We start from the raw sequence: 12,362 nt of genomic DNA on the forward strand, positions 1-12,362 counted from the left end.
AAATTAGCAAAAAATAGTTCTAAACAATAAAACGTTTTAAAAACTGAGCAGTTGTCCTTTCTCAAGTCTGTATTTTTTTTAATGCTTGGCTATGTTTGCTTTAAGCATTTGGCTCATTTGTCTCGCACTCTTAAAATGTGTTTTCATAATCTTTGCCTTTTTATTGGACAGTGAGAGAATGGAAGCAGGAGTGAGATAGCAATATTTATTTTTGAGGTTATGGAACACTTAGGCTTCCGAACACTAGATGGCGATAATGCATCATTGGTTGCAATCTGCCGTAGTCTACCCTCAGCCTCAGAAGAAAAATTGTGTCACGCAAAAAAAATATGTCAGCGTTCTTGATGTCCATGTTGTGGCTTCACTGACATGTTTCGTTCCTATAAGTTATCTGGGACGTTGTAGGTAACAAACAGTTCTGCTCCAAAGTCAAGTAAGTCAGATATGCTCGTGAAGGTGTTTTGGTCGTAGCAAGGGATGCAGGAATGAGTTCAACATAACAGGTGCAACCATCAAAGAGGAAAAGGGAAAGTTGTATTCTAATGATATTAAACGTGTAGTTATTAGTCTGTCTTTCGATAATACTGAGTTATTGCTGCCTCAGAGAATCTGGAGATTGTTTCTAATAGAGCTTGACTAAAATGTAATTCTCAAAACTACGATGTTTCCTCCTGTACATGAAGGCTATTGAGAGAGCAGCTTTTCCATCGACACAGTAAAGGGTTGTGTTTTGGTACGCAGATAGATGACGTCTCCATCATTTGGTCGTGTCTCTCTCAGGTGAAGTCGGTTAAGAACTATGAGAAGGCCCTGGAGTAGATGCACGAAAACCTCATCTATTGGCTTCGCTTCACAGCTTAACAGGGAGTCAGATGGCTGAGTGGTGAAGGATTTAAAGTATTTGTGTCTATTCCAATATGTAATGATGGTATTCAATGACACAAATCTGTGTTCTAGAAAGAGTGGTCTGGAGTCGCAGAGGTCCGATAATATCAGCTTTAATGCAGCAGTTGGAAAGTACAGAGCTCTGGGGTTGTCTAAGTTTCCCTACCCGCAACAGATTTTGGGCTGGTTCACGAAGTCCAACTGGCTATCTTTCCCTGCCCCAGCATATCATATACAATGCAATTGAAAACACAAGTATCAAAAAAGGGTTGAGCTTGTTCTCTCGTGCATCAGGGAGTTGTTCTTGCCTACGCGTCCCACCTGCTCGGGTGCCATCTCCACCCAGATTCAAGGTTGTTTCTGAAAATGAAGAGATAGAGACACAAAGAACAGCCTGCTTCCCACACTCAGTGTGAGACCCTATGTTTAAGCCTGAGCACACTTCTAAGTTTCATAAGACATAACTTTAATAAGCACAATACATAACTTTAAGACATGCATCCTTCATAAATCCTGTTGTTATATTCACTCGTGCACAGTGCCCGTGATGCATTCAGTGATTAAAATGCCACACATATTAATAACTGGGATTATAGATAGTGCCGTGCCCGATATGCAGCTGGTGATTACAGTTCTAGAATATGTGTTGTAATATATTATACATTCTTTAGTGGTTAGGGAGTCAGATGGCTGAGCGGTTAGGGAGTCAGGCTATTAATCAGAAGGTTGTTGGTTCAATTCCTGGCCGTGCAAAAATGATGTTGTGTCCTTGGGCAAGGCACTTCACCCTACTTGCCTCGGGGGGAATGTCCCTGTACTTACTGTAAGTCGCTCTGGATAAGAGTGTCTGCTAAATGACTAAATGTAAATGTAAGATCACTCAGTACCTCATCTGACAGTAAGCAACCATACCATCTTGTCTGAACACAAGCTTGGCACCCTGAAGTTTATGTAAGTTAAATATGCAATTTGTCATCCTGACAATAATGCCAAACTGGTTCCCCTCAGCAGAAAAGTGGAACGTAAAGAAGGTTAGAGTCTCGTCTGACTGTTTCTCATTTGTTTTATTTGTTAGCGCCTCAACAACTTATTTGTGCCCATAAAAATTGAAAAATTGAAAATACTTAAATGAGATGTATTATAACATTTCATATTCATAATATCTGCTTTGTAGGCTGATGTGATTCGCTATTAGTGTTATTTGTAATTTGTAGTAATTATGCTTTTTCCTTAATAAAGGAAAAAAAAAATCACAAAACCGACAAAAAAAAACATGAAAAGATTCAAGTTGTTGTGTGGTTATTTCCCTCAGTTTATGTAGTTGTGGATTGTGTTTAACATGATGTATTGGACAGTTAACTGAAGTGTGACAGGAAAAGAATGGAGAGGGAGGAAGACACAGAAAAGGGTGAAGGCTGGATTTGAACCCAGGCTGTTGCAGTACTGCCCCAGTCTTCAGAGCATGCACACTAACCCACTGAGCTAACAGGGAGCCCTGCTTTCTTCTGGTTTTCTCACACCTCAACTCTGCAGGTTGTTACCACTAGATAGTTCAATGTAAAATTTAAATGTTGAGTGGAGATTGTGATGATCCCTGATAGCTTAGTGGTTAAGGATGTGGGCTACTGTGTGAGGGGTCATGTGTTCAAATCTGTCTGAAGGATCTTCTTAGCTCAATTTTTGCTCTTCGACTTATAAATAAAACTCAACTTATAAATAAAACTGACAAAAGGTATTTCTTTTTAGAAGACTGTAACCTCAGCAAACTCTGCGACTTTCCAGATCCCCTCTGTCTTTCCTGGTGGGACAGTTGGGTACCTGGAAAGACAGTTGGGAGGGGATCTGGACAATCGGGGAGTGTGCTGTGGTTACAGGGATCTGGGCCCATGGATGTGTTTGGCACTACGCTCTGTGCTGGATTTGGACCCAGGTCATTGTGGTTTAGGCCCTTGTTCTCAATCCACTACACCACGGGTCCCCTGTCTATATACTTGGAAATAACATTATATATTAGCCTACCGTTTTTTAGGGGTAGGAATCTTTTGGTACCTCACGATTCGATGCTTGGGGTCACGATTCGATTGCAAATGTGGAGTTTAGCTTTCAGTGATGATCAAATTGTTTCATAATATTATGTTCAGTTTAAGTTTATTAGAATTCAGTTCCAAACTAAAATTAACTTGATGAATTATGCTATTATGTATATTATGCAGGCAGGTTCATGAGGGAGGTTAATTAAGCAGCGTGTCTCAGAAAGACTCTCTTTAGGGTGACACCCACTTTACTTCTCTCTCGCTCTCTTCATACTCCGTTCCACATCCTTCCCATCTCCCCTCAGACTGAGGCTTGAACAGGTGCTAAAGACTCCCGATCAGTGGCGGTTCTACATTGAATTACACCCAGGGCAAGACACCCTTCGCCCCTGCTCCCGATATACCTGTCCTTGTACCCGTGGCAAATTCAAATAACCTTGAAATGGGGGCAAACATCAGGAACAGGAAGATACTGACTAGAAGACTTTGGAACTGACAGAAAAATTCATTAAAAAACATGGGTATTTGAAGACATTTTAATAATAAATAATGTTTTAAAAATGACAATGTTCCCCCCCCCCCCCCCCCATTGTAAGACCATCAGTAATGGCCAACGCTGACATAAACCTCCTTAAACATGACAAACCCCAAACAAAGACTGGATTTCCCTACAGAAAGAGAACACTGCTGAATAAAACCACTGAATGACACTGACGAGACCCAAAGTTTGCTTCAGTCTTGACAGACAGTACGAGGCCTATAGGCACAGACCGAAGCTTCCGTCCTGGACATTCATCTTCGTCACGGCGTCCATCCTGCCAACAGTTCCTCCCTCTCTGTGGTGGGGGAATCTCAGCTGGAAGTCTTTTTGGAATCCGCTAAGGGACGCTGATAATTTCCCACCCGACAGATAACTGACACTCCCCCGCTCATCAACCGACGGTGCCGTCTTTAGCTTTATCTACGGAGAGATGAGAAGAAACCGGAGGGCCGTGTCTCTGTAGATAACGTTTCTCTCTCACAGTCCCCTTGTCCCTAACTCCCTAAGTGCATTTGAAGACGTGAGGGAAATATGTTCACCGCTTAACGACACTGACACAGCAGTTTGCTTCAGGATACACATCTGTGTGTCTTGCTGCTTTGGATGCCGCCTCCATCTGACTAGATAGAAACCGGGGCTCGCGCAAAACTCGGGTCAGCCGGAACGTTCTCGTCCCGTCGAGCAACCCCGGTAGAAGCAGAGCGATAAGAGCTGTCGTCTTATCGAACGCAGAAACCGATTTAAAAAGACTTGTCGTTGTCCCTCAGATAAGTCGGAACTTTGTATAGAATAATGGTTTAAAATAAAGTTTTTTAAGTGATTGTGCTTTTAAAACCAAAGTAGAACAAATAACGCACGTTGACAAGACCAACATCGATAACAAAACATTAACAGTGCATTACAAAAATACATAGAAAACAAACCGAAGATCGCATTGTAGCAATTTTGTGGCTGTAAAATGACTTAACAATTTACAAGATGGAGGGCATTGACAGCGACCAACGGCACTGGTTACAGTCAAATAACAGGGGAATCAGACCAATCAGACGTCTCTGTTTACACTCACAACAGCCAGCTAATGAGCATGGAGTTTACCTCACATCACGAACCAGCGTACCACAGTGCCGGTTAACCAATAACTCAAGTAGACAATGATCACATTGTACGTCAAACCAGAGACTGCACTGGCTCTGTCAAAATGGACACCTTTTTCTCACATTCTTTTTTAAGTTTTTTTTTTAAGATGAACATCAAATGAGAAATTGTAGTACGAAAAAAATCGATATTAAGTATTGTTCTGTTATTTTTTCTTCTGTTGATGATAGGAAAAGTCATTTACATAATCGTTGCAGAACTTCGATGTCATATCCTTCTCTTGAAATGAAGGATTGTGGGAGTTTCCTGTCCTGCTCCTCAGCTCCTCAGCTCTCCAGAAGCTGTTTATAAAATGCACGTTTAGAATCAGTATAAACAGTCACATACCTTTAACACACCTAATAACAACTCAACTGGGATACTATGCATCATGAAAATGAGTGAATCTCATTTTCATAAATGTATAATATTCTAGAATATTACACCATATATAGTATGTATACTATATATAGATATAAATACAGTACTGTGCATAAGTCTTAGGCATAAGTGTTAGTTTTCCGATGTTTTCGATTATTTAGTCTTTTCATTTACTTGCTTAAGATGTCATAAAAAAAATAATACTTGTGCTTATGACTTTTGCACAGCACCGCATGCTGAATTCCTCCACATTAACCCAGTATAAACTTGATCATGTCCTCATACAGTTGTGCTGACACAGCAATGGAGCCTCACCTCCAGCTCCTCCTGAGGCTGGAAGTCAGAGGGGGCCCTGCGGGGCCCTGGGCCCCCCTCCCCCCTCCTCCTGGGGCCCCCGGTCCCCCTCTGGCTCTGCAGCGAGGGGAAGGAAGGGCGGCTGTAGGGGGGGATGTCCTCCGAACCTGACACAGACACACACTCACACATTAGCTGGTCACATAGCGATCACCAACATTATACAGCGTGCTAAATGTCAGAAAGAACACAACACAGTTTGTAGGAATGAGCACCTAAGCAGGGAGAGGGCTTGGTGGGAGACCCAGTACCTGTGTGCAGCCTGGCCTTGCCTCCCCTCCTGAGCTTGTCCTGGGCTTGTCTCTCCACAGAGCTCTCCCTCGTCTTGTGGCCCCCCGCGCTCCCCCTCCGGCCCCGGGCCTCTCCAGAGCCCATCTTGGGCAGGGTGGCGCCCCGCACCTCGTAGCCCTCCCTGGAGGCATGGTGGCCGGGGGATTGCAGGGGCATGCAGGGGTCTGGGAGCAGAACAGACACACAGCCTCAGTCACACTTTCTGACTGTACTGCCAACCAGAAGCTCATTACAAATATTTTCGCGCTTCAACATGTGTGTGTGTGTGTGTGGTTCCTACCGTCGTGGTCGGGCGGGTGGCCCGGGGGGAGCGGGTGGCCCGGGGGGAGCGGGTGCTGCTTGTGTTTCCGGGGCGGTCTCTTGTGCTGGATGGCAGCGCTCATGTTGCTGTCGGTGGACAGGGGGCTGCTGGGACGCAACGGCCTTCGTCCTGGGAGGAAGAGGAGGACAGTCAGCATTTGTTTTGCATTTCTATGATTACATTCAAAATGATATTGTCCTCTATATATACACTGGAGTGTGTCTGTCCGGGTCTCACCGGGAACGCAGTCCTCCGGCAGACGGGCACAGCGCAGCGCCCCGTACTCCCCGGTGTGGCCGGCAGCCGGGGCGAAGTCTGCGTCGGTGAAGAAGGAGCCGTCGGAGGAGCTGACGGCGCTGGAGCGCCCAGACGAGGCGTTGTCCTCCTCGGACGCCGAGCCCCAGCCGTTGATCATGGAGCCCGTCACCGAGCTGTCCAGGTCTCCCACGCTGGACGCCGGTGTCTGCTCCAACCCCCGGAGGGGCAGCCTGCGTGGGGGAGGGTGCTGGCGGGGGTGGGGGTGGAGGTTCTGGTGGTAGTGACCCTGGGTCATCTCAGGGTCGGTTTCCAACTCACCTCCTTCCTCCTCCTCCTCCTCCTCCTCCTCTTCCTCCTGGCCGTCGGGTTCCAGGCCTGGAGGGCTGGAGATGTATCCGTAGGTGTGTGTGGGGGAGAGAGGTCTGGGAGGGGAAGGGGGGCTGGATGTGTGTTGCCTGCGGAGGGAGAGGACGCAACGATCAAACATGAACCCCAGAACTACAACACTGTAACCCGGCAACCGACACAGGAAGTGTCGGGGCTCAAACTGAGCCTTGCGTTGCTCTTCGTACATCTATATGTAAATGTAAGTGTGTTCAGCAGGCGTGGTGTGTGTGGAGAGGGGCCTACCTGCTGTGGCTGGCCCCGTTCAGAAGGCCGTGGTGCAGCTCGCCCTGGGGGGAGGGGGTGAGGGTGGCCGTGGACTGGTGGCCGTACGACACGGTGGGGGAGGAAGCCACGCCCCTCACAGGGGGGGTGGGACACCTGTCCCCCTGCTCCTCCCCCCCCCCCTCCTCCTCCTCCTCCTCCTCCTCCTCTTCTTCCTCCATGTGGTCCTGGTGCAGGAACATCCTGGGGGGCAGCATGGGGCAGGAGCTCACATGGGGCAGGTCTGGGGTGAACCTGGGTGGGGGGGGGGGGGGCAGGAGGGAGAGGGTCATATCTGTATCTGAGTACAGTATATTTTCTGTGTGTGTGAACAATGTATCAGTGTGTGTGTGTGTGTGTGTGAACAGTATGTGTGTGTGTGTGTGTGTGTGTGAACAGTATGTGTGTGTGTGTGTGTGTGTGAACAGTATGTGTGTGTGTGAACAGTATGTGTGTGTGTGTGTTATTCACCTCTTGTCCATGGGCAGGGAGTATTCGTCACAACTCCTGCTTGGTGGAGGGTTGACGGGGGGCGGGGGCAGAGATTCACCCCAGCTCACTGCACTCTGCTTGGGCAGTTTGGGCGTGCGAGTCCCCTTCTTATGACCCTGGCTCCCTGTAAGGACAACACACCAAACACACTTAGCTCACACGTTACCTGATTTGGGATGGGAATTGCTGGAACTGTGTGTGTGGGTGTGTGTGTGTGTCTCACCGGAAGTGCTGTTGCTTCCCCTGTCTGAGCTGTGATGTGACCCTCCAGTGCTGTGGTCATGAGCCTGGTTGAGGGCCTGGTTGTGGGGCTGGCTGTAGGGTATAGTGGCCTGCATGGGCCCCTCCCCTCCTCTGTAGTGGTCTGGAGGCAGAGCAGGAGGATTAGACTACCTTGGTGAGTCATCGTCCTAGAGGTCTGGACATACGCTCAACCACCCCTCTGACACACACACACACCTGCAGAACCACACACACCTTTGTTGAGGCGGTTCTGCTCCAGGATGTTGTACTGGGGGTTCATGTCCCTGGTCCTGGGGGGCTGGATGGGGGGCTGGCCCCAGCAGCGCAGGTCAGGGGGGCCCCCGGCCCCCCCGCCGGCCCCCTTGTTGAGGATGTTGGACTGGATGAGCTGGGTGGTGGCGTAGGGGGTGGGCTCGTACGGGGTGGGGGGCAGGGGGGCCCCGGGGCCCAGGAAGCACAGGCTGGGGTTGTTGAAGGTGGTCAGCTCGTTGAGTTTGTTGGTGAGGTCCACGTCGCTGTAGACCGCCGAGTCCGACTCCAGTACGCCCCCGGCCTTGTCCAGCTGCCCGCCGTAGTTGGCGATGCAGTCGGCTGGAGGAGCCAATCACAAGGGAGGGGAAACACGTCAGCCAATCACACCGGACGTCACTGCCCTGAACCTCTGTCATAGGTCTCTGTCTCTAAACCTATCTTTGGTTCTGTATCCTCGTATCCAACTGTGATTGGCCCTGCCCCCTGCCCTGCCCGCTGCCCCCTGCCCTGCCCCCTGACCCCTGCATGTACTCACCTGGGCGGCTGTAGGTGGTCATGTTGCTGTCGCTGGTGCCGTTGCCCGTGTTGCAGCAGTTGATGCTGCAGTCCTTGTGGTTGGCGCAGGCGTTGGGCCACGAGTCCGGAAGCCAGGGCTGGTTCACCGAATCCCCCATATTCAGGAGACCAGGCCTGTCACCACACACACACGTCAACACGCAAGCCTGACATCTCCCTCTCACCAGGAGCCATGAGAGAACCAGGTATTGGAAGTAAAGTCTATTTCTCTTTCTGTGTGACAGGGAGAGCACTCCCCCTGGTGATTGAGGAAGGTCAGTGCACTGACCAGCCTCATCAAAATGCTCACATGTATATTTTCCTCGTTTAGCAAACGCTTGTGTCCAAAACTAAACACTCCTCCCCAGGTTTCCGAAACTATTTTCTCTGAGTTGAGTGGAGTTTTTCCTTGTCTTCCTTGAGGGTTTTTGTTGGCTGAGGGGCAGTTCTTTGGGCATGTATGAAACCGTCTTTGACACTGCTTGTAAAAAGGGCTATACGAATAAAACTTGATTTGATATCAACTATCCATACAGCCTGGTGAGGACTGAGAATGTTCTGAGTAATGGCGGAGGACCCTTACCTGACAGCACTGCACACCGACTCCCCCCCCCTCTGGTAGGCCACTGAAACACAGACGGGACAGTCCTTAGACCACAGCAGGACACACTGTCCAAACACAGTCCACACACTGTCCAGGGAAGCACAGGAGAGACAGGCCTGGACGGCAGGGCCAACATGGCTGCCAGGCTGTTTTGATGTGTCATTGTTTACTCGCAGAGAGCTGTCCTTACACAATGGCTGACTCATGCAGCGATCATAACTGATACTGTAGGTACATGCTGATTGCCGTGAGTCATACACACACAAGTACCCTGCCCCAGGGGCACTAGGTGTTGAGAGGTGTACATAAACACTAGAGCAGACCGGATCAGTGTGAGAGCTTGTTAAACGTGATCCCTGCCCCCCAGCGTAACAAAGGCCAGCGCTTCAGTCCAACCCCGGCTCCTGCATGAGTCACTTCAACAACCTGGATAAATACCTCTCACCTCCAGACTCCTCCTGAACGAGGACTGACCACATGGGAAGGGGGGGAGGGGGCAAGGGGGCAAAGTCTGTTGTGACTGGCTAACCTCTTGTCACAGAGAGAGAGAGTGACTCAGTGTTTTAACATGTCCTCATCTCAAACCGTAGCCGAGCAGGTGTCAACATGAATAAACCGTCTAACTATGCAGCAAGTGAGAAGTTTTTGTGCTGTGTGTATCTCTAAGCGCTCACAACTAGTCCGATCCCATCTCTACAAATCCTCTACTTCAAGTTCTACAGTTTATATCAAGTTCTACTTGTATTCACAGATGATAATCCTGGAGCGCAGAGTACAGTACGTTCTTTACAGTCGAGCACGTTATCACGTACCTGTGGGTGTGAAGGTGAAGGACGGGACTGTGGAGGGAGGAAGAGGGAGGAGGAGAGAGGACAAGGAGAGAAGGAGACAAGTTATTTATTGCATTTTTGTTCCCCACAAGGGTAGCTGAACAAGCACACACACACACACACATCCAGGTGATCCTGCTCTATCACTAGTTGTTCCCAGTGGGCACACCTGGTGTTGTGTGGTAACGGGGGTCAGCCGGGAGTCAGGGCAGAGAGAGAGAGGGGCCACCAGAGGTAGCTGACAGAGCTACAGGCTGACAGGCCAGCCGATAACTGGGTTAGAGCAAGCAGCGCCACCCTGCAAATGAGCTGCTAAATGTCAGCCTGTGAATGTCAGCGTGATCTGGGAGGGGACAGACAGACGTTTTCTCGTCTCTCGTCTTTGAGCTCTCCGAGTCGCCAGCAAGATTAGACCAATCAGATGTCATCTGGTTATGTGGCTCGTGGGGGGCTGGAGATGAAAGCTGGAGACCAGCCGGCTTGTCACAGCCAACACGTCTGACAAGTCTGAATGTGAGGCGGATAGAGGGGGTTATTCCTCTCACACAGAGGGCTCAGGCTTCTCTCTCACTTGTCAGTCCCTGGCTGGGTTGCCAGGTTGGACTAAGTCATTTTAATGTTGCCAAGTTGGGTATGTATACTTAATGTTGCCAGGTTAGGTAAGTATACTTAATGTTGCCAAGTTGGGTATGTATACTTAATGTTGCCAGGTTTGGTAAGTATACTTAATGTTGCCAGGTTAGGTAAGTATACTTAATGTTGCCAGGTTAGGTAAGTATACTTAATGTTGCCAAGTTGCCACACACACACACACACTGCCCCATACACACACACACTGCCCCTCCCACGCACACTGCCCCTCCCACACACACACACACTGCCCCCACACACACACACTCCCCCCCCCACACACACACTGCCCCACACACACACACACTGCCCCCCCCACACACACACACACTCCCACACTGCCCCCCCCACACACACACCCACACACACACTGCCCCCCACACACTCACACACACTCCCACACACACACTGCCCCTCCCACACACACACTGCCCCCCCCCCACACTCACACACACTCCCACACACACACTGCCCCCCCACACACACACCCTTGCGGATGCCGGCGTAGCTGCTGCTCAGGCCGCTCCTCTTCTTGCGGTGGCGGTACAGCCACACGCTGAACACCATGAGCACCAGCCAGCAGGTGGCGCCGATGCCAGCGATGAACGCCGGCTGCTTGACCACGTCAGAGATCTGGGACAGCGTGTCCCTGTCCTCCCAGCTCTCCATCATCTGACCTGCATAGTCTGAGGGAGAGGAGGGGAGACGAGACACACTCTGCTTTACAAGTATGTTCCAGATAACAGATCAATACCTGCTGCAGATGAAAGCATGGACAGCCAGACCTGAGGAGGGTCAAAGCTGATACATTAGAGAGAAGAAGCCAGCTACAACAAGGAAACAGGATACGTGAATCCAGCTCTGCTCCCTCTAGACAGTCCTGCTCTCCACATCAGAGAGAGAAGGAGCTGGTCTGGAGGGGAGCTGGTCTGGAGAGGAGCTGGTCTGGATGGGAGCTGGTCTGGAGAGGAGCTGGTCTGGAGAGGAGCTGGTCTGGATGGGAGCTGGTCTGGAGAGGAGCTGGTCTGGATGGGAGCTGGTCTGGAGAGGAGCTGGTCTGGATGGGAGCTGGTCTGGAGAGGAGCTGGTCTGGATGGGAGCTGGTCTGGAGAGGAGCTGGTCTGGATGGGAGCTGGTCTGGAGGGGAGCTGGTCTGGAGGGCTCAGTGCCTGGGTGGTCTGTGAACTAGTTCTAGTCACCACAGCTTCATGAGCAGCAGAGCGTGAGACCAGAGGAGATCGACACAGGGTTAAACCTTCGATCCACACACCTCTTCTGATTGGTCTTTGGTCTGCACCCTCTTGTGATAGGCCCAAGCCTCTGGCGCCATCTCCTGTTCATGTTCTAATTGTGTTTATCTAATTCTGTGAATTGGACACTTGACCATGTTTGGCGTGTGGTCAAAATGTTCATCCTCCCTGTGTTTTTGCCGCCTGTGCAGTTATCACAAGGCATTTACACACACAGAAAGGTTTGGCCACCATACAGGTATCAATCAATCAATATTTATCAATAGAGAATGTTTAAAAACAACGTTGGCTGAAGTGCTGTACAGGAGGTACAGTTAGGTCAAGTAAAAGGTATGAAGTCATAAACACACAGAGTTTAGTGCTTTAGTGTGCTGATGTCACCTGAGGTTGACCCCTGGACAGGAAGCTCACCTAGCTGAAAGAAGGTGACATCACTCTTCACCCCCGGCCCCGCTCCGTTGCTAGCGGCAACCTCCACGCTGTAGCGTATTCCCGTCGCCACGCTGGGGATCACCACGGAGAAGGTGGAGCCGTCCACCGTCCGGTTGACGTGGTAACGGCTCTCGTTGCCTAGGCACCAGATCTGTGGGTGTGGCAGAACAGTGACGAGCAACGTCAGGGAACAAGGGAAAGACTAACATAATCAGGAAGTCAAACCGTGTTTCTTGAATGGTGCCATA

General features: G+C 49.9%; 1 protein-coding gene across 1 annotated transcript; it reads right to left on the bottom strand.

Moving 5' to 3' along the window:
• Nucleotides 1–4,624: 4,624 nt before the first annotated feature.
• LOC134016365 (roundabout homolog 1-like) lies at nt 4,625–12,265 on the bottom strand (the record flags this gene model as incomplete). Its single annotated transcript, XM_062455745.1, has 14 exons — nt 4,625–4,895; nt 5,290–5,435; nt 5,580–5,783; nt 5,900–6,049; nt 6,158–6,633; nt 6,809–7,081; nt 7,298–7,442; nt 7,542–7,682; nt 7,796–8,152; nt 8,349–8,503; nt 8,952–8,994; nt 9,785–9,811; nt 10,921–11,118; nt 12,094–12,265. Coding segments are annotated over 14 exons (2,502 nt in total), but the record flags the coding sequence as incomplete, so codon positions are not given.
• Nucleotides 12,266–12,362: the final 97 nt, after the last annotated feature.

The sequence above is a fragment of the Osmerus eperlanus genome, unplaced genomic scaffold, assembly GCF_963692335.1.
Source record: "Osmerus eperlanus unplaced genomic scaffold, fOsmEpe2.1 SCAFFOLD_348, whole genome shotgun sequence".
In the NCBI taxonomy this organism is placed as follows: Eukaryota; Metazoa; Chordata; class Actinopteri; order Osmeriformes; family Osmeridae; genus Osmerus; species Osmerus eperlanus.